Source organism: Tachysurus vachellii, chromosome 23 (assembly GCF_030014155.1).
Source record: "Tachysurus vachellii isolate PV-2020 chromosome 23, HZAU_Pvac_v1, whole genome shotgun sequence".
In the NCBI taxonomy this organism is placed as follows: Eukaryota; Metazoa; Chordata; class Actinopteri; order Siluriformes; family Bagridae; genus Tachysurus; species Tachysurus vachellii.
The window spans coordinates 2,697,672-2,720,837 of record NC_083482.1 but is presented as its reverse complement, the minus strand read 5'-3'; the positions used below and the strand labels follow the sequence as shown (position 1 = coordinate 2,720,837).

The following is a 23,166-nucleotide window of genomic DNA, read 5'->3' as shown; positions in this document are numbered from 1 at the left end:
CAGGCGTCATCGGGCATCAAGGCAGGATACACCCTGGACGGAGTGCCAACCCATCACAGGGCACACACACTCTCATTCACTCACGCAATCACACACTACGGACAATTTTCCAGAGATGCCAATCAACCTACCATGCATGTCTTTGGACCGGGGGAGGAAACCGGAGTACCCGGAGGAAACCCCTGAGGCACGGGGAGAACATGCAAACTAGACACACACAAGGTGGAGGCGAGAATCGAACCCCCAACCCTGGAGGTGTGAGGCGAACGTGCTAACCACTAAGCCACCGTGACCCCCTAATATGATGCAAAGTTTGTTTAATAAATTTATGCAGAATTTTGGGACTCCTTAGCAAACATCTGTGGTGCAAGAGGAAGAAAATATTTATGTTATAAGAAACTAATCAGCTCCGTGGTAGTAACAGTTACTGTTCTATTCACAACGATCTCCCTTCAGCCTATTCTTTTTATTTAGCATATCCTCTAAACTGTTGTTTTATTGAATAAGTTTGTTTTTTTCCAGTATAACAGACAAAAAGTGGTGGATTGGGCATGAGGGGGTGTAAACTTTTGCACTCGTGGGAAGGCAACAACGTTGTATCCTTCTCATTATCTTTTGTTTTTCTCTGAGAGTCTGCCTCGGCTCAGGAATGACTAATGCGCTCTCTCTCTTTTTCCTCACTCTCTCACACACACACACACACACACACACACACACACACACACACACACACACACACACACACACACACACACACACACACACATTAATTTAGCTTGCTCGCAATTAAACATCGAAATAAACAACATCAGCGCCCACCGTGGCCAATCTGCCCTAAGAGCTACTTTTAATTGTGTTTAATGAGCGAGGTGAGAGGAGCCTGAGAGCTGGGTCGTGATCTTGCTACTTCACACACACTCACACACACAGACACACTGAGGTGTACAGATACACACATGCAATCTCGTCCAGAGCCGTCACCACGAACCAGGAGATCTTCCTCTCCGCCATCTTCCCCCTCAGCTGCACGATCTTGTCCTGCCAGCTCAGACCTGATCACAGCAACACAAGCTCATTAGAAAGATCCATATTCTATTTATACACATATTCACTGTGTGTGTGCGTGTGTGTGTGTGTTAACCGGTATAGCTAAGCCCCAGGACGCTGAGCTGATTGCTGGGTCGAGCAGGTCGGTCCTCCCAAACTGCGTCGATGAGATTTTCCTGAACGGCAATCAAACTGTGTCCAGCACTTTTCAGTGTTTTCGCCATGCTTTTCCACTGATCTAAAACACACACGCACACACACACACACACACACACACACACACACACACACACACACACACACACACACACACACACACACACACACACACACACACACACACACACACACACACAAATATCAATATTCTTGCCATGGTTGTCTACAAAATCTGCCCCTTTACTGCACTTTTTTCAGAAGAACTCCTAACCAGAGGCGAAGATCCAGGGGTCGACTCCAACGTTGGAGTTTTCTGGCAGGATGCTGATGAGCCAGTCCTCCTGCGATGGCGTCTCCTTCAGACCTGGATATGAGGAAGAGGACATACGAGTCCGAAGTCGTTGGTGAATAAGATGATCAAATTTTACAGGGCAACCACACAGATCCTAACTGCTTTACACTTAAAAGTTAAATTCATTCATTTACTAACAGAGGATGATTTTTTTGTTTGTTTTTTTTTAGTTTTTTTTAAAGGAACCACAATTCATTGTACCCATCTTCATCAGAGTCCAGTTGTTGTCCATCTGTTGGCTGGCCTGCAGGAAGTAGCGTCCATCTGTCCACATGGCGGCGTGCTGCTCCGTCACGATAGCAGTGCCTGAGACACACACACCGTAAAAAATAGTTTTCATAATAAAAAGTAATAAATCCACTAAAAAAATGACTCAAATTGAGTCTCTCTCTCTCTCTCTCTCTCTCACACACACTCACACACACACACGTACCTGCCGATCCGTTAAATCCGCAGATAAACTCACGTCTGCAGTCACACGGTGCGATGTATTCACTCTGTAAAAGACAAACAGCTTGACGTTACAAACACACACACACATTAACAAAAAGTAGAAGGTGGCAGTAAAAAATGCAGTCTTACATTTTTTTAGCGAATACTTACAAAAAAAAAAAGATGTGATAAGTGATATATTACCCACGAATATTCCAATGTAACAATAAATAATGCTGTGTATCATATCAGCAAAAAAAAACTGTGTGTGTGTGTGTGTGTGTGTGTGTGTGAAGGCATCAATTCCTCAACAAAAAAAAAATCATCTAATAAGTGAGTATATGATAAAATAAAGAAATAATGAATCACTTGTAAGCCAATTAAACAGAAATGTCAGATGTGTGACAGGTGGAGGGTGAAGTGAGCTACGACTCGGGCTTCATGAGTAATCATGTCTAATTAGTGCTAATCTCAACCGTGAAGTGTGTGTGTGTTACTGTGCTCTCAGAGGACAGTATAATCAGATCAGATAATCAGAGGTGATTTCGCAATCACACAGCCTGAGACGTGACACACTCACACAGCCCAACATATATAAAACATTCATGGAGTAATAATAATAATAATAAAATAATTTCAAACTAAAAAAAAATGTCCCAAAAGAATATTTTTTGCAGTAAAAACAAACACCTCAAACTCACTTGTGTCTTTAACCTCCCTTTACAATCGACATTTTACCTCAGAACTTAAGCAGAATAGTTTTTTAGATTTGAATGGGGGTAAATTGTGGGCGTGGCTCATGCATATTACATGTAAATGATGTGCAAGTGGGCGGAGCTTTATTCCACACCACTGAAGCTGATTTATCATTAGCTTAAGCTGTTTATGACAGTTTCTTGATTCGGAAGCAACTTTATCTGTAATGTCGTTCAGTTCACTTCGACACAATTGTGACGGAAAAAAAAAACCAAACATGACGACACAACGTTACTGCGTATTGCAGTGTCCCGCATGTTAAAACATCCTCTAACAGCTGATAATTCTTGGATTTTTTTTTAGGCAACAATCAGCTAATGATGGTGTTCTGACCTGATGTGCATCTCCTGAAGGGATGATGTACGCCTGGATGGGCTCGGTGAAATATTTTCCATTCTTCATCGCCTGCCTCAGGTTCCTCAGCAGCTCCACCGTGATCTTCGGGGACATGGTGGTGTCTACACACAATACACACTTCATTAGCACTACACCTCGAATAAAAAAAAACTGTGATAATTATTAAGTGCAAATCCGTAGCCCTCGTGACAATCTGAACATCTAACTTATCCACTGATATCCAGAAACAGGTTAACTCCTTAACTATAAGGTCACACCAATGACTAGAGATTACTGTACAGTTTTTAAAATATTACCTGTGCTCATGGTTGGTTGGTTTTTTTACCCTGTTTTTCTCTGAGCTTTGAGATCTGTCAGTGTGTGACGAGTTCAGAGTCTGACTGTAGTCAGATCTTTGGTCTTAAAGACTCATAAAATTTCCAACTCTCTAGTTAAACATTGATTTACTGTAATACCATAAATGCCAGTGAGATAATATGATGTTTGCATAATATGCAAAATAGCATTATTATTCATACAAAATACTGTACGTAATACAAAAAAGAACATCAATGAAAAACAGCTTTATCCTGCATTTGTATTAACAACTCACCATATCTATAAGTACTGCATTATCAGAACTGTCAGTCATCACATCATCTGTATGTGTTACACACGCTACTGCTGCTGTATATTGTACAAAACGCATAATATCTCACAATACTGTTATTTGCACTACCATGCACTTCTCACACTATGTACATAACTGATCCATCATATAATCTGTAATCATATTTAATACTCATACTGTCTATATTGTATCACATCGTCTGTACTGTCTTGTCTTCTATAGTCTGTTTATGTTTTGTCTTGTATAGTCTGTATTTGTCTTGTATAGTCTGTATTTGTCTTGTCTTGTATAGTCTGTATTTGTCTTGTCTTGTATAGTTTGTATTGTTTTGTCTTGTATAGTTTGTATTGTTTTGTCTTGCATAGTTTGTATTGTTTTGTCTTGTATAGTTTGTACTGTTTTGTCTTGTATAGTCTGTACTTGTCTTGTATGTATTGTTTTGTCTTGTATAGTCTGTACTTGTCTTGTATAGTTTGTATTGTTTTGTCTTGTATAGTCTGTACTTGTCTTGTATGTATTGTTTTGTCTTGTATAGTCTGTACTTGTCTTGTATAGTCTGTATTTGTCTTGTATAGTCTATATTTGTCTTGTCTAGTTTGTATTGTTTTGTCTTGTATAGTCTGTACTTGTCTTGTATGTATTGTTTTGTCTTGTATAGTCTGTACTTGTCTTGTATGTATTGTTTTGTCTTGTATAGTCTGTACTTGTCTTGTATAGTTTGTATTGTTTTTTCTTGTATAGACTGTATTTGTCTTGTATAGTTTGTATTGTTTTGTCTTGTAGTTTGTATTGTTTTGTCTTGTATAGTTTTGTCTTGTAGTTTGTATTGTTTTGTCGTGTATAGTCTGTACTTGTCTTGTATAGGCTGTACTTGTCTTGTATGTATTGTTTTGTCTTGTATAGTCTGTATAGTCTGTACTTGTCTTGTATGTATTGTTTTGTCTTGTATAGTCTGTACTTGTCTTGTATAGTCTGTATTTGTCTTGTATAGTTTGTATTGTTTTGTCTTGTAGTTTGTATTGTTTTGTCGTGTATAGTCTGTACTTGTCTTGTCTTGTATAGGCTGTACTTGTCTTGTCTTGTATAGGCTGTACTTGTCTTGTCTTGTATAGTCTGTATTTGTCTTGTATAGTTTGTATTGTTTTGTCTTGTATAGTTTTGTCTTGTAGTTTGTATTGTTTTGTCTTGTATAGTCTGTACTTGTCTTGTATAGTTCGTATTGTTTTTTCTTGTATAGTCTGTATTTGTCTTGTATAGTTTGTATTGTTTTGTCGTGTATAGTCTGTACTTGTCTTGTCTTGTATAGGCTGTACTTGTCTTGTATGTATTGTTTTGTCTTGTATAGTCTGTATAGTCTGTACTTGTCTTGTATAGTCTATATGTCTTGTCTTGTCTAGTTTGTATTGTTTTTCTTGCATAGTTTGTATTGTTTTGTCTTGTATACTCTATAGGGAGCGAATAGTCAGTGAATGAGAGTTAGCGCTCTGCGTCGTCCAATCACATTAGTGAAAACACCACGGAAGTCTCTCATTGGCTGGATTTGTGCGTGACGCTGCATAACAAGGAAAAACAAAAACAAGCTGCATAAACGCTAAACTAATTAGATAAACATCGGCTATTACACCACGCGATGTCATGAAGCACAAACTACGACAAACTGCGCAACGATTAACGATAGTTACGTTTAGCTAAGTTAACGGGTTTAGTTTAATTTACTGAAGAAATCCCGAACGTCGTAATTTCAAATAGCACTTGTGTTAGAGTATAAATAGTCGTCTTTAGGAAATAAAAACGTTTACAGAATCTCGAACGTGACACCGATTTAAGAATATTTCTTATTCAGATGTTTGTTTGTCGTTTACTTTAGCTGAAGAGAAAGGAAAACATGCACGCGCATCGCACCGCACGCGCGACAACAGCAGCGGCTCGAATCCGAACCCGTTGACTTTCCCCGTATTTCGCTGTGTGCGTGTGCAGTTACCTTACGGAAAAAAAGACCGTCTCGGTATCAGAAAGCGCTCCTCAAAACTCTACAGTCCCTTGTGTTCATTTAGGCTCAAGGAGGCCGCCATGTACAACGTCGACGTGTGCGGTCACGTGGTGTACTCGCGCTTCCAGTAGAGTCTCAGCGCACGAGGCTCGCCTTCTTTCATGCTAATAAGCTAAAAACAAAAACAACAAACAGAGCCGAAATGGCGGCAACAACCGAAACCGAATCAATAAACCTGATTCGGATTCGGATCAGATGACACTTTAAGCGAATATTTAGCTTGTTTCCGCTTAGTTTAGCTAATAACATGAAAAGTAGTAAAATTAATAATGAATTCATTTTCGTTTGGTTGTTTAGCAAAAGCAAAATTATTCATATCTAGCTAAAACTTTAGGCTAATTCTGTAGGCTGTCAATAAATTCAAAAATGATTGTAAATACATGTTTATACACACACAAAAAAAAATTTGAAAATTTATGATACTTTTTAAAGATTTTTATTATTTTATTAAGACCTAACAAGTGATATCCCACAGTCATAATTATATCATTATTAATGTTTTACACCTGAGTGTTCATTTTGTCCCCAAACAGCATTCTGTGATGCACTTTATTCTAATATAACAGCACAGTGTTCTTTTTTTTACTGATCTGCCTTTAATTCAAATATATCATGAATAATACCATGAACAAGATAAAGAAAACAGACGGTCAGGCAAATCTGTTGAAAACGAAATTATCTCTGTGATTTTGTGATTAAGGTAAAAGCTTAAAGTTCACTATGTGTACATGTTGAAATGTAGCTGCTACGCAAGAAGCGAGCATCGTTCATCTTATGTGTCGCCTCAGGAGTACAAGCTACATGCACTAGTGCACAGATTTCCAACGCTGGTCCTGGAGTACCCTCTTGTCCTGTACATTTGAGTGTTTTTTTCTGCTCGAATACACACACTTCAGCTCAGTAAGGGCTCTTAATTAGCTGAGGAGTTGAAGCAGATGTGTAGAGAGAAGAGAAAACATACTAAAATGTGTAGGTCCTGTCCTTTACTCCAGGACCAGGGTTTGGATCCTGTGCCCTAGAGGGCAGTGGAGGGCAGGAATTAGCAAGATATTTATTTTCAACAATGAAAATAGGGACAGCGGAGCTTGGGTGTGTGTGAAGTGTGTATAACCGTGGTCGGACTGGCCACCCAGAGCACCAAGACATTGCTTGGTGGTTGTTCAGGCCTGCCTGCTGTGCAGTCAGCTCAACTTGACATGTGATAGGCTGATGAATGAATGAATGACGGACCTGTGAAAAATCTATGAATCAGGCAATCACGGTGCCAAAAATGCCACCACATAAAAATATAATGGATAGCAAAAACAAAGGAGGAGATGAGAGGGAGCGGATAAAAAAGATAAGCCCTGGCTGCAGACTCGGCGAGATGCTGCAAAATCACAGAAATGTTCACCGGGGATGGAGTCAAATTCCCGGCCTGAATTATTGTCTCAGTCCTCCACTGATCCAGGTAGTCAACTTATGCTTGTTTTACACATAATTAGCCCCGGCTTCTTTTTTTCTCTTATTAGAGAGAAACTTCTTGGTTTATTTTTTGTAGCTGTAATAGCTATAAACATAAAATATAATTTTTTTGCTATGAGGTTTTAAAGTAACTTTTACAGTTTGTTAATGAATGATACGTTTCATTACATTTTCTTCCACACAGCAGCTTCATAGAGAGCATTTCATCACATGTTCTCCTCTGGTAGGTCAGCCTAGAGGGCACTTTCATGCACAATGGTGATGTTTTCCAAAACGGAGTGTCGTCTATCATGTGTATTAGTAATTGGCAATATATACTTGAAAATGCTGAATTTGACAGATTTCAGGACCAATTTACTTGCTCTCAGCTACACAGAAACTGCACAGCTTGTCCAAGAATGTACAAAACGCGTTAAAATCAGATTCTACTTCATTCAGTACACAGTCATTTCATTCAAATCACAGATTAGTGCAACAAAGCTTATAGTAGGACCTTTAGGATTTGGGGAATGTGACATATACAATGAGTACTAAAAGTACACAAACGTTAACTCATACACATATCACCAACTAGAGAGGCATGAATCATGCGGCAGAAAATCAGCAAACAATATAAAAAAACGTATGATTGAAATTCTAAGTATTGTTCAAATAGTAACAGCAAAACAAAGAATAATTAAAAATAACCTTTTTTGATTGAAGTATTATTTTACAGCAGTTGATTGAGTGATTTGAGCTCTTCCACCTCAAGACAGTTTATTCACACTAAATGTTATAGTTAAGCAGGCTTTGTGCAGCTGCAGAAGATCTCTAGAAGGAAATTCAGCACTGCCGTGAAGTCACTGTAACGTCCAGCACACAATCAGAGAGTGCAGGAGGTAAACCACGGACAGGGAGAAGACTTGAAAGATTCCACCTTGTGAGGTGAGAAAACCTGCAACGCCACCTAGAAGCACAGAGGAGTCATTAATTGTGGTGTTTCCACTAGAGTTTCCATATGTGCACATAATTTCCAAATATGAATTTTTGTAAATTGTTAGGTGTTACCCTGAGTGGCTAGGACGAGCCACATCGTTCAATTAAAATTTTTGAAACAAATTTTTTTGAGCAATATAGTTGTCTAGAAAACCAAAGTCTTACAAAACATATTTCGGTCTGTTACACCAATCCAGTTGTGCCTATTTCTCAAGCTATTAAGAAGAAAAGACTGATACTGTGCTGTACTTGCAAAACATATGATCTAACTGTTGATCTTGAATGTTGCAACTGCGATGTTGTGTGCAAAACACTGCACATTTTCTGTTTATCTGTACCTACATTGTTAGCCGTGTTTCATTGCACACATACATAGAAAACATTCTCGAAGTGATATTGTTCACTTTGTGCTTGTAAAATCTGAGAAAATTAATTAATTAGCTGTGTGAATGGAAATAGATATCCAAGAATCTTGTATTAAAGAAAAAGCTAACACATCTAACTGGCCAACTAATCCTTGCTTGAAGTTTAGAATTGTGTGTCTTGCAGTTTGCTAACATTATCTCAAAAACATCAACAAGCCAAGTTCCCTATCAAGCTAGCTAATGTAGGTTGTATGTAGGTTAGCTATTGTGATGACATTTTGTGAATATCAGCTAACAGAATTTAACCACAAGGATGTTAGCATTGTTGTGTAATGCTACACGATACAGTGCTGTTCATTGGTAACAGAAACTCTGCATCACTCATTCTGTTGTGTGTTTTTTATTTTGTGTTTAATTTCATCCCATAATTATTAAAGGGAGATGGATAATTACTTATATGGACATGAAGTGACAGTGAGGTGAGACTTACTTTTTGTACACCATTCAGTCTGCCTGTACATTCCCATCATCTCGCTGTCCTTCACAGCAGACAGCTTCTGCAGACTCATGTCACCTGTGGGTAGGAGTTCAGAAAGGTTGCTTTGAATTTTCTCCACAACGTAGCAAAATTGTAGGAAGGAGCTGTCGTTAACTATCCCACAACTCTGAACAATGTAGCTAGCTAACAAGCAAGCCTAATAACTGGCAAGTGATAAATGATGTCATCGATGATACAAATGACTTTTTTTTTGTGTAGAAAAATTAAAAGCACAGTTTGAAACTAAGAATTACAAAGTCATTTTTTTTTTTACACGCCCCCACACTCAGAATCAGGCTGGTTTTTATTATTAAATTAACTTGAAATTATCAAGAGAGTTCATTTCAAGTTAATTTCAAGTCGTATATACATACACATATATATATTCTCTAATATTTTCATTGCCATTACAGATTACTTCCTAGAGGGCTGAACATGGAAGCCAATGACTAGCCGCGTAACGTGTGTATTTTTTAAAACGATGAACACTCAACTGATGTTGAGTTGCTTCACTCTCATGAGGAAGTTTCAAAGAACAAACCTCCAAAACCGTAGATTATTTTGAGTTATCCCGTGTTTACTGAGTAACAATTATAACGTCCTTGGTTATTCATCTGATGGAAAAGAGAAGTCCGCTCCGTAGAACATTTACATAAGGAACTGACTCTGGATCACACAGGCTGGACGTTCTCACACACTCGAGCCAAGCTTCAGGTTACATTCTAATTTTCCTTTTCTGTGTGCGCTCTTTGAAAGGACTGAATTGTTCATTGTATAGACAAGAGAGTCTCAGAGGAAGCCCAAAAAACACATCTAAATATGTCAAGAAAAAGATGTTTGTATCATTACTCCAGGGGGACCTGAGTATACCCATTACAGTTCACGATCCTGACAGTTCCAAAAATATTATGATAAAGGTAAAAAAAAAAATGCAGAGTCATGCGACTGATCCCTGTTGGATTCTGTTGTGTTTTAAAGATATGAAGTCTTTGCCTGAGGGTGAGTTGTTATAGAGGTTCTCAGGCAGTCGCTCGATCATAACCCTATTGAACCGCATCATGTTTAACATACTGACTCGCTGAAGGACACTGGCTTTTGTAAAGGAATAGTTTCAGTGGCATGCAGAAATATTCTGCCCCTTGTACCTTTCAACATTTTATAGGGTTACAACTTGGAACCAAAATAGACTACTTGGCAAAACATTTCAAAACTCAGCTACATGTAAAAAAATATATATATCCTGCCTAAAATGTTGCCAATATCTGACAAAACTGCAGTTGTGTTGATTAAGTTTGGTTATTCAATGGCTGAAAATACTTATATAAGTAAATGAACAAACCTCCCTCTTTCCCTCATGACCTTGTTTTATTGAAATATAACACAATGTACAGTCTTTCATTGCATGAAGGGCTAGTGTTTAGTTTCCAAAACAATCTTAAATCTCAAATACGTCTGCACTTTCTCTATACCTTTGTTGGCAGCAGCCTATTTTGTGGAAATTGAATAGATTTTTTTTGCTTCAAAGCAAAATCATGGGTGCCAAAACTTATCTTGTAACAAGCTCCAAAAAGCTCCTCAGCCGTCTCACACCTCCTTCTTCTACCCTTCTTCCAAAAGTCTCCCATTTGTGGTGTGAAATCCACACAAATCCACACAATGGCAACCCTCATTATTATTATATTTTACAAATCATCCCAAAATAGATAATAAATAAATAAATAAATAAATAAATAAATAAATAAATAAGATACATAACCCATGATATTAAATATGAATAAAGTGTGTAAATTCATAAATAAAAGTTAAAGGAAAGATAAGTAAAGTAAAATTTGATACTGCATAAGTATTTTCCCCCTTAGCTAAGCTAGTTTTGTTGCCATCCATAAAAATAATTATCATAACTAACTGCACACTCAAGTGTAAAACGATCTCAATATAAGTAACAAATTCTGGGTTCATCCAGTTACAGGTGTAAAGAACACACCTAAACAAACAGAGGATTAAAAGTGATCAAAACAAGTCAAGGACAAGTATGAATCAGGGATTAAAGGTTATAGTAAAAAAAAAAATCTACAAAAACAATATGACGCAGCTCCCGTATAACTGAACTTGGAGAAGGTGCAAACAATAGTCTACCAAAAGCCAGTGACCGTATAAGTGAGGGATTAATCAGAGAAGTTGCTCACTGCATAGTAACTAAGCAACGAACTAACTGTAATTTATGGGTTTCGGAGCACTGGAGTGAATACTTATGCAATCCTCCCTTGGACTTTATATTATGTGGTACTGTATATTCATATGATCACAAAAACCTTTTTTAAGTTACAGTTTGTAACGTTCCAAAATGCAGGAAAGTGCCATCAGGGTGAAAACCTACACAAGGCACCATGTTGATTTCCTCCCTGTTGGATGAGCGTTAAATGATTAAAGTGAACATTTTCCTACCTGACACGAGAAACGTGACTTGCTGGCACCTCCCTCTTGCTACGGTTGAGAAGGAGCCGGGTAAGATGGACACCCGAGAAATCGAGATCGCCAGAACGTCCGCCACTCTTTTCCGGAAATCATATCTGACCAAATGCAAATCTATTTTACACTGCATGCCTTTTAAAAGTAGTGTTGATTCCTGCTCAGTCTTCCAGCTTCACACTAAGCTAACATAACTAATCTTAGATGGAAAAAATAGTATGCGTATTTAATTATTATACCAATAATCCATTTTGACAGGTTAACTAGAACTAGCCAGCTAGAAAACTAGCATAAAAATGATGTGTGTGAAAACAAAAGTCCTGATTCATGTCATTATTTTCTCAGGAACATATGAATGAATGAATATATAATTGAACTCATTAGGTCAGTTAGCCATTGTAAAGTCAACTCGTATGACAACGTCTGTATTTCTGCACTTTCTTCAAGCCCAGACTGTTCCCACATCAAACTATGATGAAAATGTTTTTACTCGTTTTCCCATGATCAATGTGAGGCTAACCCATTAGACATTCTGTATATTGTATGAATGTGACCCTTGTTTGCTAGTTTCTGCTAGCTCCAGTGATCTTTAATGATACTGGTTTGGAGAGAGGAAACTAACTCTAGCTAGACAGCTGCTGTTTCAGACATACCTGCTGAATGTTGTCACGCTTGGGAATATCTGCCGTGCGGACGGTGACACAGGGACGATGTCCGCACAATCGATGGTCTTGTTTCCTTCCCTCAGGACTAACGATCTGTATATGACTGATGGTAAAAAAAAAATAGGTACAAATGTACAGAAGAAAAAAATGATGGTGGTGTTAATACTAATACATAAATTTGAAGTATTGAAGTATTTAGGCCTTTACATTTTTATTTTTTATTTTATCATTATATATTTTTTTAAAACATTCCCACAAGAAATGTGTCATTCACAAACGAGTTGAATCTACAGTATGAGTCAGCTCTGTTTTAGGTGTTTAGGAGAGTCAACTCCCATCTGATTCGTTTGTTTTTAACATCTTCATTAATGAATGCGATCAGATCGTATATCAGGATAAAAGTAAAAGAATCTTCTTAACAAAAGAATTGACAAACAGAACAGAGTACAATTTCAGCTTCATAGCGGCAGAGGTGAACAAACATGATCTGGGCGAGAAAATAAAATGACAAGATGTTTGGGAGCTGAAAGAGTTGATTTCATTTAAAGCAAGTGATATGAATTACTCCTCTTTAGAACTAGATTTTGGATTTAGTATGCAGTAAACTAACTCATTCATTCATTCATCCATCTTCTACCGCTTATCCAAACTACCTAACCTATCCTAACTGTGCTTATCTCAGGCGTCATCGGGCATCAAGGCAGGATACACCCTGGACGGAGTGCCAACCCATCGCAGGGCACACACACACTCTCATTCACTCACACAATCACACACTATGGACAATTTTCCAGAGATGCCAATCAACCTACCATGCATGCCTTTGGACCGGTGGAGGAAACCGGAGTACCCGGAGGAAACCCCCGAGGCACGGGGAGAACATGCAAACTCCACACACACAAGGTGGAGGCGGGAATCGAACCCCCAACCCTGGAGGTGTGAGCCGAACGTGCTAACCACTAAGCCACCGTGCCCCCCCCAGTAAACTAACTATTCATGCTATTAGTTTATCACAGTCATAAAGATCATTGAAAAATTATTAAACCATCCCTCATTTATTTTATCATACATCACTCTGAAGATTCAGCATTGACTAACAACAACCTAACCACGAAATTAAGCAAGTAGATGCTGCATTAACACATTCGTTAAATCCTCTTATTGGTTTGCGCAACACTATGTACACAGTACACAGCTCAGTGCATTGAGGTCATGTCCCAACATCTCAGCTGCTTTTCATACATCTAAGAAACAACAGAAAATAAAGTCTCACAGGAACAAACCATTCCTAAAGACAGAGCGATCTGGTAGTGTGTGAGGGTGTCTAAGATGGATACGTTGTTTACACATAATGCGTTGTGAGATATCATGAAGTGCCCTTGCAAAATAGTGCATTATATAGTGAATCAAGTGTGATACTCCAGTTTACTACTGGTGAATTCTGGAGTCGAATTGTTCAGAATGTCTAGAATTTCCTCCAGGATCAATAAAGTATCTGTCTGTCTGTCTATCTGTCTATCTACAACGTGATTGATTCACTTATTGAATCAGAAGCTCAGACTGTAGTGTAGCAGCCAGTCACAGGTTTCTATTAATTCCCATGCTCGATTATGTTAGTCTATGGTTTGTGCACACGGGAAAGTCTAAGGATGGAAGAGTTATTGCAACGTCTTGGTTGTAACAGTCAAAGAAACAAGGCTGATGGCTGTTTACAGCTACTGTATCACAAGTGATAAGTGGATATCAAGTATGACGTGTCATTCATTACTTTTTTAATTGAGCTGTGGTGTGTTGTTATTGAGATGAAAAGAGATGGAATCAGTAATTTGGCTTCACCACACCATGCCATTGTTGATTATTTTCCCATAACTAGTGTCTTATTCCTATACATATTTATTAGGAAAGGTTATATTACATACCTGTCCAGCAGCTGAAATCACATTGTGAGGTCAGTGAAGATATGGAGGTACTGTATAAGCACAAATGCGAAGACGTACCTGTGTAATCTCCAGCCAGCTGAAGATGTGCATCAGTGAAGAGTTGCCTTTGTGTGAAACTGACAGATCCGTGTTTGCTGGTCAGATCTCCAACCTCGCAGGCCAAGTAGGTAAGTGGGGAACAGTTAGTGCTCTGGGTTAAGGGAGGGAGGAGGGAGGAGAGAGGGGGGAGAGAAAAAAAAGAATAAAATGGATATGCTGCAGCATTTGGAAGTTACTGACTACCAGGATAAGATAGCACAGGAATGCTGGGATGACTATTTATATCTGATGTATTTAAAGAATAAACATTAGTTCAGGACCCATGCAATATTGTTTGAGGTCGTGTAGTTGTTTCAGAATGGATATGGATGTGGTTTATTCCAGAATGACCTTGTGCATTTACAAAAGGGCATTTTGATGGCTCAATGAATGGTTTAATGAGGATAAATATGTATTTCACATACTGTATATTTCATAAGCTAAGTCCTTCACACCAGATCTCAACACAATCGAAAACCAATAGGAGATTTCTTGTTGAGAGATATCTCCATCACCCTCTCCAAAGGAGACCAAATCAGTGGTATGATATATTTGTTTACTGATATTTAAAAATCCACTCTCACCTGAGCTGACATGTTGAAAGGGTTATAAATCACTCCATTTCCTGGACACCCAGACACCAGTCCATAAACAGGACTTTCAGTAATGTACCAGGAAGCCTTTGTGACCTGAACCAAGGATGATAAATGATAACAAAATAAAGAAATAAAAGTCATTTCAGTAGTTTCAGTAGTTGTTTATGTGGCCAAAGAGTCATTGTAGGACACTCGAGAAAGATCCAGAACACTCAAGTGCTAAGCTTTGGCCACTGAAGTGGATTCCTGCTTACGTGTACAAAATTTTATGGACAAAACCATTAGTTAAATAAGCTTTAAAGTAATGTTAAAACAGCTGAGTTAAAGGACTGGACTTAAAAGTGAAACAGAATCCAATTCATACACTGAGAAGTTCTCACTCACTCACTCATTTTCTACTGCTTATCCAAACTACCTCGGGTCACGGGGAGCCTGTGCCTATCTCAGGCGTCATCGGGCATCAAGGCAGGATACACCCTGGACGGAGTGCCAACCCATCGCAGGGCACACACACACACACAGTCTCATTCACTCACACAATCACACACTACGGACAATTTTCCAGAGATGCCAATCAACCTACCATGCATGTCTTTGGACCGGGGGAGGAAACCAGAGTACCCGGAGGAAACCCCCGAGGCATGGGGAGAACATGCAAACTCCACACACACAAGGTGGAGGCGGGAATCGAACCCCCAACCCTGGAGGTGTGAGGCAAACGTGCTAACCACTAAGCCACCGTGCCCCCCTCACACTGAGAAGTTGATGGTTTGTAATCTTGCTTAACAGTAGAATTTTGAAAGTTAAAGCCAAAAGTGATGCAAGATGATGTAGGGGAAAGTCTTTAACGAAACAAAAAATACTTAGGGCTTGATTTTGAAGTATGCACATGTAAATGTAGTTATTACAAAATTAATTGATCTGGTCTTTTTAGTTGTTGATGTAACAAATAGTCAGAAGAATGAGTTAATTTTTATTGAAATGATTTAAAAGTAAAGAACAACACATTCCAAGCTTATAGTCCAATCTTGAGCAAAGGCCAAACAGTAGTAATGGGACGATTCTGGAATTTAAATGCACAATCATACAGTCAATAGAAAATAAAATATCGATCACGGACCTAGATTACTACTCTAACTCGTGTAGCTATTTATTACGAAATGCTATACTCACGTTAGCATTGTTAGACTCTCTGAGGTCCACAAGCAGGGTCACATCACTGAAGCTGCCATCAGGAAAACATTGTTGTGTCTGATGACGTGTACAGAAAACATTTAGGAGTTTGAAATTCAACACAACGTTAAAAAAAAAAAAAAAAATCCAAATCGAATTAACATTAACATTGATTTTATTGATTTGACTGTTTGGTATTTTGTTGCTTTATTAAGTAGCTTTCTATTAAGTAGAGAATGCAGTTTTAAACAAATGTAAAACAATAGGATGTGCTGGATCAAGTGCTATTTTAGAAGCTGCTGAATAATGGTGGTTGGAAAAAATAGTTTCAACTTTAGTCAGTATATTTTTAAATCAGTTTTTTTTTCAGGTTTTTAAGGCTGGATATTTACTTGCTATTGAAAAGTTCAACAGCCTGAGGTAACCTGAGGTAACCTGAGGTAACTTTTCGAATCAGTATCATGCGTTCTTTGTAAAGAGATGATCATTAAAGTATGTGTTAGTGATGTACATTTTACTCTAGGAATGAAATGTATTGGAATTTTAATTTTGTAAAGCAAGGGGTGACAAGTCAACCTACACAATATTCAGTGTCAAAATATTTGTGGTGGATAAAATTGGACTTGTAGCGGGTAAAATTGGAATTGATGCAAGAAGATGAAAGAGAGATGGAAAATGAGTTCTACAAAGATGAAAAAAATGGCATAATTTTGAATTGTGCAATAGAAAATGCAGAAGTGGCTGCATCTAAGTTGTCTAAGTTGCCATTTTCATTAGAGATGAAAGGAGTATCCGGCTCATCTCTAATGAAAATGGCATAATTTTGAACTGTGCAATAGAAAATGCAGAAGTGGCTGCATCTAATTTGTCTATGAAAAACATTATACTGAACATTTCAGTATTCATTTAAAAAATTTAATAAAAGAGCAACACATTACATGTGTGTGTATATATATATACATATATATATATACACACACACACACACACACACACACACACACACATGTAAGGTGTTGCTCTTTTATTAAATCTTTTAAATATAGATAGATAGATAGATGGATAGATAGATACAGATATAGATATATGTATGTATGTATGTATGTATTTATGTATACATGTACGGTGTTGCTCTTTTAGCAAATATTTTAAATGAATAATGAAACGTATAGCAACATGTACTACATAGTGGGGCTGTTTTTCATAGACAACTTAGAAAACACTACATGACTTGTTACAGGGAATAGATGTACAGAATGTTAGCTAATAATGTAATGCTAATGTAAATATTTGACGGTCCAGGAATTTTGTGAAAAACAACCCAATATTAATCTAGTCTAACTAATAGGCAATCACGTAGCTCCGCTTTCTTGATGCTCATCCGCTTGTATCTTACACAAACAAACACATACATGCTTAATAATGTTAAAATTCATCTCAGGAAGAGCTTCACACACCTAACCATACACGTGGCCTATGTAGTCCAAACACTGTAAGGAAACCGTGTATTCAATGTTAATGTTCATTAAATACTGTAGAAGTAATGAATTCGTTTATTAAATCACACGTAGTCTGACATTTACATCTCCTCTCATCTCCACTCCTTTTCCTCTCCACTACTGCACTCCACAGAATGGAAAGAAAGCAGACAGTGTCATCTTTTTGTGGCAGATTTAAAGAGACACCCCCACTTTATCCTCTTTATCTGGTTGAGGGTGAAAGGGCCACGTGTGCCAGCTGGATTCTCTATTCGAGTGAGGTATGTATTCAGAGATGTTGAGCTGAGTCGCATTTATTCAATAAACAGCTAACCTGTCCTTAATCGACTGCTGTTTGTGAGTAACTAGACATGATGTTGACTAAATTTTGTAAAGACATAACCGTAAAGTGTCACAACCTTGTCTGGTTTTTAGTTTCAATAGGGGAAAAAAAACACATTACCAAGATTACTTTGCCTTTCACAGTGCTGTTGAATATGGCCTTGGCGATGATCCATTGCCCATCGGAGGAGTTCATAGCTGTGATGTCAGCACACTGCATTCTGCACGATATTAAAACATAAAGGAGGCAACATATTTCTGGTCACAGTCCAAAAGCATAGATGAATTGTCCCGTTATTTATTTTAGGACTTGTTCCATACAGTGTACTATAATTGTTTGCAATGTTCACTTCCTGTCACTTGGGTTAAAAAATGACTTTCATGTTCTGTCTCTAGTTCCTGTTTTATTATTTAACATCGGGAAGTGAGTAGTGTATCATGTATCACAGAAAATCGTACAACGCGGACCTGTTACTTACATATTTAGAATATTTGTATAGCCACTGAACCCAAGCTCGCGTCATCCTTTTATTTTCTTTCTTACATCGCTGATAAGCTTCAGCGTCCTATTTAGATACCTGACCTCATAATGACTCTCAATCCTCATTCAAGTAAGGTGATATGAGGTGTGTATGTTTCACCAAAAAAAATTAATAATGGCCTTATCTTCTTTTAGTAGGCTGACGACGCCAACTATTTTTCAATGTAGCAATAGCCCAAGATAAATAGCGACTAGGATAGACATGAATAGGAATTAAAAAGAGATTTAAAAGGTCAATCTGCCCAAGGACCAGTGAACTGGAACTGAAACCATAGATGTAAGATTCAGTTCTGCAATAGCACTTTAGAATTATTCATATGCTCGTTTATTATTTAATTTCCATGAAGGTTGTTATCCTGGACAGTTTTAGAAATAGAGTCTATCCAAGGTGAGTATATACTTTGGATAGGATGGTTGCATACTGTACCCTCAAGGAGAATTTGAAGTGGCCAATCCACCTGCCAGCATTTTACCTGCACTATAGATTTGTTCCGCTTTTAAAGTTTCAGAGAATACCTGACTCATAGAAATGGTGCTGTCATCACTCATTCTAATAAAAAGGTTGTCTTCAATGAGTAATAGCATTAAAACCGAACTGACCTTGATCCGTTCCTGTAGTGGATAACAATTGACCGTCCTACGATACTGTTGGGTCCACTCAGTGGCATGTTACTGTCCTTGTAATAGTTCTCGAATAGGTTCTGATCAGTTAGACTCCCAAACTTCCCGCTGATATCTCCAATCTCATACTGATCCACTGTGCCGTTCCCTGGTGATGGAGACATCGAGATATTTATGCCGTATGGGTTAAAGTGGCCCATGACATTCTCGTCAGAGCAGGCCTCTGGTCCACTCGTTACTGGGAGCAGATGGACATGGTATCCAACAGCTTTGGACTCCAAATTAGTCAGAGAGACATGGATGTTTGTCGGACCATGGAGAGAGAGCTGAAAGAAGTGGACAATTCCCCCGGATGTCCCTGACCCGTACCAGGATCCAGTCCCGGCTGAGGGGAATCGCAGGAGTGTGATGTTAGCACAGGCAATGCGACGGCCAGCCTCATCGGGGCCATGGATCACTACAGATCGTCCAATCATGCTGCTCAGTCCAGACACCCATGCTGTAGTGTCTGTGAAAAAGTTCTTGCTAGGTAGTGTCCCTACATTTGCAGATAAATTAAGCATCATGTGTTTGCTGGATAGGTCTCCGATCTCACAAGCAAAAGGACATTCCGGTCCACAGTTTACGTTATAGCTACTTATGCTGGTGCTGATGTTGTAGGGGTTCCAGTGTCCACCAGTGGACCAACAGCAACCCTCATCAATGTCTGTCTCTGTGCTTATTGGGTATTTATGAATATGCCAGTGGTGTTTCTGAGTTGCATTAGTATTTGGTCTTCCATAAGACAAGTCCAGGAACACTGAGACATCCGAGTAAGGGTTTTCTTTTAACTGGGTGAACAAGATAGTCCCCACCACTGGGTTCTGGAACATAGCCTTGGCTGTGGTCACTTCCCCAGGATAGCCAATGCTTGAGCAGATAAACCTTGCCCCATCAGGCTGGTGCAAAACCACAGAACGGCCGACGATGCTGTTCTGTCCAAAGAGTGGAAGATTCCAGTCGGTGAAGCTTGCCTGGATGTCGTTTGCATTACTTAACAATCCGTGTCTGGAACTGAGGTCACCAATTTCGTACCGGTCATGGGTTGAGCCAGGGGGCGGGGGGTACACAGATGGCCGAGTGTCCACATCAAAAGGATTCCAGTGGCCCCCAACATTATCATTGCTGCAGGTGCTCTCAGGGAGTGACCTCATTTGTGGGGTGGGAAACAGATGAACATGGTATGGTCCAACCCTTCTGTTCAGGTTGGTAAGGTTCAGAGAAAGAGTTGTAAGGTCAAAGGGAGATGGCTGGTAAAAGTTGATGGAACCTTTCACCCCTCGCATGTCTAGCAGGGCACTGATGTGCTTCGGTTTTAAGAGTCGGATCTCAGCACACGTATACTCTGAGCTGAGTTTGAAGACGGCAAAGCGAGCTCCATCATTGAGAGATGAGAGCTCTAATCGGGATTTGACAGGTTCAAGAGGATTGCCTACCATCAGCTGGCCCAACTTTATCAAACTGTTTGGGTTCAGGCTCCCCAGAAATGCTTCACAGCTAGCAGCAGAGCTCTGAGATAGAAAAACACTCACATTATCAAAAGAGGAGTTATTCTGATTCAGACTGACCAAGTTAGAAAGAAGTGTGCCGCTCGGCTGCCCTGATATTTGCCGGAGGTAGATATTTCCAGCCACGACACTAAAGAACCGGGCCTGCCAAGTGGTGACCGTTGACTCTGCTATGACACCTGCACAAGCGTTAATGCCATTACATGATTCTACCAATAAAGAGCGTGCTTCCAGATTTGGAATTAGCTGGAGCATTTGGGAAATGTTAACCACAGAAATGGAATTGTTAACGGACAATGTGAACACACGCTTTCCTATGTGCGCTTTCAGACAGGGCTGGGCTACATGACCATACATTACTGGAAACTCTGTGAGCGTCAGATTAAAGGAACCACAAGTTTCTATCCCTGTGCCATTGAGGTTTACGTTGGCTGTCTGTTGTATGGAGTCAAACCAGACCAAACCAGTGACTCCCGCCATGTTGAACCTGGACAGATACTGACCAAAAGAAGGACCTGAAAGTGGAGACGGAAAATTGAGACATGAGGAACTTGTAAGGAAAAATGATGATGCATGCTCAGTGTTTTTACTAACAACATTATATGGTGTTTACTAAACATCCTAGTATTACACATGTTGTTTATCTTCTCATGAAGGTCGACATACAGTATAGTTCCTGCATTCAGGGGGGGAAAAACGCCTATAAAAGGAGTCGTAGAAAGAAGTCCCAACTGCCTATGTTTAAAACACCAGTTTACTAAAAGCGAGCATGTTAAGCATGGAAATTGTACGTTTTACTGGGTAAAGTCTTAGAACATGGTTATTATGGTATTTTGAAAGATTCTATTGATGCCACACCAAAGACCCTCTCTAATCCCTCCCGCCTACAACCCACAGGGAAATAAGAGAAAAATATAGTGTGCATAAATACAGCCACATTCTACTTTTTTGCCCTGATCAATGCAGTATAAAGCGGTTCTATATTCAGTCATGCATGAAAGACCAGGTGCAGAAGTGCAACAGGGAGAGATTTGTACGTCATGGGTAACCAGGTTACGTATCTTTTTCACTGAAAACATCACCACCACCTGCGATTACTCATAAGCAACACTTTCAAATCTTAAAAAGCACTGGCCTTATGATGACATGACGGTTTTCCTTTTAATGCTAAAATTAAACATGGAACTTTTTCCCAAGTTTCTAGGTACAGAAGATAAGGGTACTTAAAACTGACTTTACATGACAGTCTATGAAGTATGCACTCAGGAAAAAAAAGGAAAATAAACTCTCTGTGCCATTCTCTGTGTAATGTAATGTACATACAGTGTACAGTAATGCTTTCTAGAGCACATGTACTTAATGTACAGAAGTTCATGCTTCAGGGTACCGCTGTAGCAATAACAGAAGGTACTCTTAGTACCATTTCTTTCTGATTGTATTGTAAGTTTTCTTTTGCAAAGTCTAACTAATTACCCTTTTGCCTTCTACTTTAAAAATGCATCTTCCAACCTATAGTATAAGGAACATAACTAAACCTTAATAAGCTTTAAAGGTACATTATGGACACTGTCACTTCTAGCCAAATACATCACTTTCCTCCTAAAACTGGAAACTTATTTAACAACCTTTACAAATTATTTACCCAACAATGAAAACACGTGTAAAGTCCATGTTGCTACTGTAGAAGAAGAACACAATCTCATCTTCATGTCTGAAGCAAGCAAATTCATTTATTCATTTGAACACACACACACACACACACATCCCAGTTATCAATTTTGCATGCAAAATCAAGGATACACTCCAGTACCTGATAAAGTATATGTGTAATAGACAACAGAACAGAAAAATAAGACATAATCCCAGCAAACTCACCGCACAGAGTCAGCAGGAGGAAAGCTGCTGAAAGGCACATGTTGGCAGCTGTGTGTGTGGGTGTGTGTGTAATTGTGAGGCTAGGCGTGTGTGTGAAAGGGACGGTAAGAGAGAGAAAGATGAGTACAGCTAACGTGGTTTCAGCAGGGACGCCCCGATGAGTGTGTGTTTGTGTTCTCACACAATTTTTTCTGTTTCTTGTAGAAAAATGAGGTGGAGATGAAGCAGAGATGGGGGCAGGACCTAGGTAATACATACACACACACACACCCACACACACACACACACACACACCACCTATACTTCCCATAGATGTGTCACATACTGTAGGACATTTGGTCTCCACCTTGTTAGTACTAAACATACATATCATATGGTGTCCACTTTTCTCATTCTTTATCCAGGAATGATTAACTTTACCACTCAATTGTGATATTTAATACAACATCACAAAAATAACTCAAATTCTTCTTCTTCTTTTTTTTTTATTTAAAAAAAAAAAAAAAAAAAAAGTTAATTAAAGCGTACCACCCCATCAGCTCTATTTTTGGAAAGAGGCGCCACTTCAGCTCTTCGGGCACGGGCTCTCTAGGAGAGCTATTTCAGTCTCTGATTACAGTCACAAGAGGCAAACACCACCTGAAAGAGAGAGAGAGAGAGACAGACAGACAGACAGACAGACAGACAGACAGACAGACACAGATGGAGATTAACAGAGAGTGAGATTGGCAGAAAG

At 38.9% G+C, this 23,166-nt stretch overlaps 2 protein-coding genes across 3 annotated transcripts in view; both read right to left on the bottom strand.

The window, feature by feature from the left end:
- xpnpep1 (X-prolyl aminopeptidase (aminopeptidase P) 1, soluble) overlaps positions 1-5,834 on the bottom strand; it is an 11,018-nt gene extending 5,184 nt beyond the window's left edge. The window contains exons 1-7 of one of the 2 annotated variants that reach the window (XM_060859373.1): positions 5,695-5,834; positions 3,080-3,204; positions 1,992-2,055; positions 1,760-1,864; positions 1,478-1,570; positions 1,142-1,285; positions 957-1,052 (exon numbers count right to left, since the gene is read on the bottom strand). In XM_060859373.1, the coding sequence (XP_060715356.1) occupies positions 957-1,052; positions 1,142-1,285; positions 1,478-1,570; positions 1,760-1,864; positions 1,992-2,055; positions 3,080-3,196 (619 nt within the window). In that variant the 5' untranslated portion in view covers positions 3,197-3,204; positions 5,695-5,834. Of the gene's footprint in view, positions 1-956; positions 1,053-1,141; positions 1,286-1,477; positions 1,571-1,759; positions 1,865-1,991; positions 2,056-3,079; positions 3,205-3,399; positions 3,497-5,694 lie in introns of those variants that run through there. The other variant, XM_060859372.1, reaches the window with a different exon arrangement.
- Positions 5,835-7,639: 1,805 nt separating this feature from the next.
- Positions 7,640-22,601, bottom strand: cusr (Copper-only SOD repeat protein). The gene is made up of 10 exons (XM_060859647.1): positions 22,431-22,601; positions 18,988-21,070; positions 17,968-18,067; positions 16,027-16,104; positions 14,842-14,946; positions 14,237-14,369; positions 12,228-12,342; positions 11,551-11,675; positions 9,058-9,141; positions 7,640-8,173 (listed from the first exon to the last, which is right to left on the bottom strand). Exons 1-10 carry the CDS (start codon positions 22,468-22,470, stop codon positions 8,067-8,069), a joined length of 2,970 nt encoding a protein of 989 aa, XP_060715630.1. The 5' UTR covers positions 22,471-22,601; the 3' UTR covers positions 7,640-8,066.
- Between the last annotated feature and the right edge of the window lie 565 nt (positions 22,602-23,166).

Excerpts from the sequence above, each read along its gene's own strand:
- cusr (XM_060859647.1), bottom strand. The coding sequence starts at position 22,470 with ATGTGCCTTTCAGCAGCTTTCCTCCTGCTGACTCTGTGCG. Across the intron at positions 21,071-22,430 it reads CCTCCTGCTGACTCTGTGCG|GTCCTTCTTTTGGTCAGTAT; the intron begins GTGAGTTTGCTG and ends CTCCACTTTCAG. Across the intron at positions 12,343-14,236 it reads GCTGGCTGGAGATTACACAG|TCATATACAGATCGTTAGTC; the intron begins GTACGTCTTCGC and ends TTTTACCATCAG.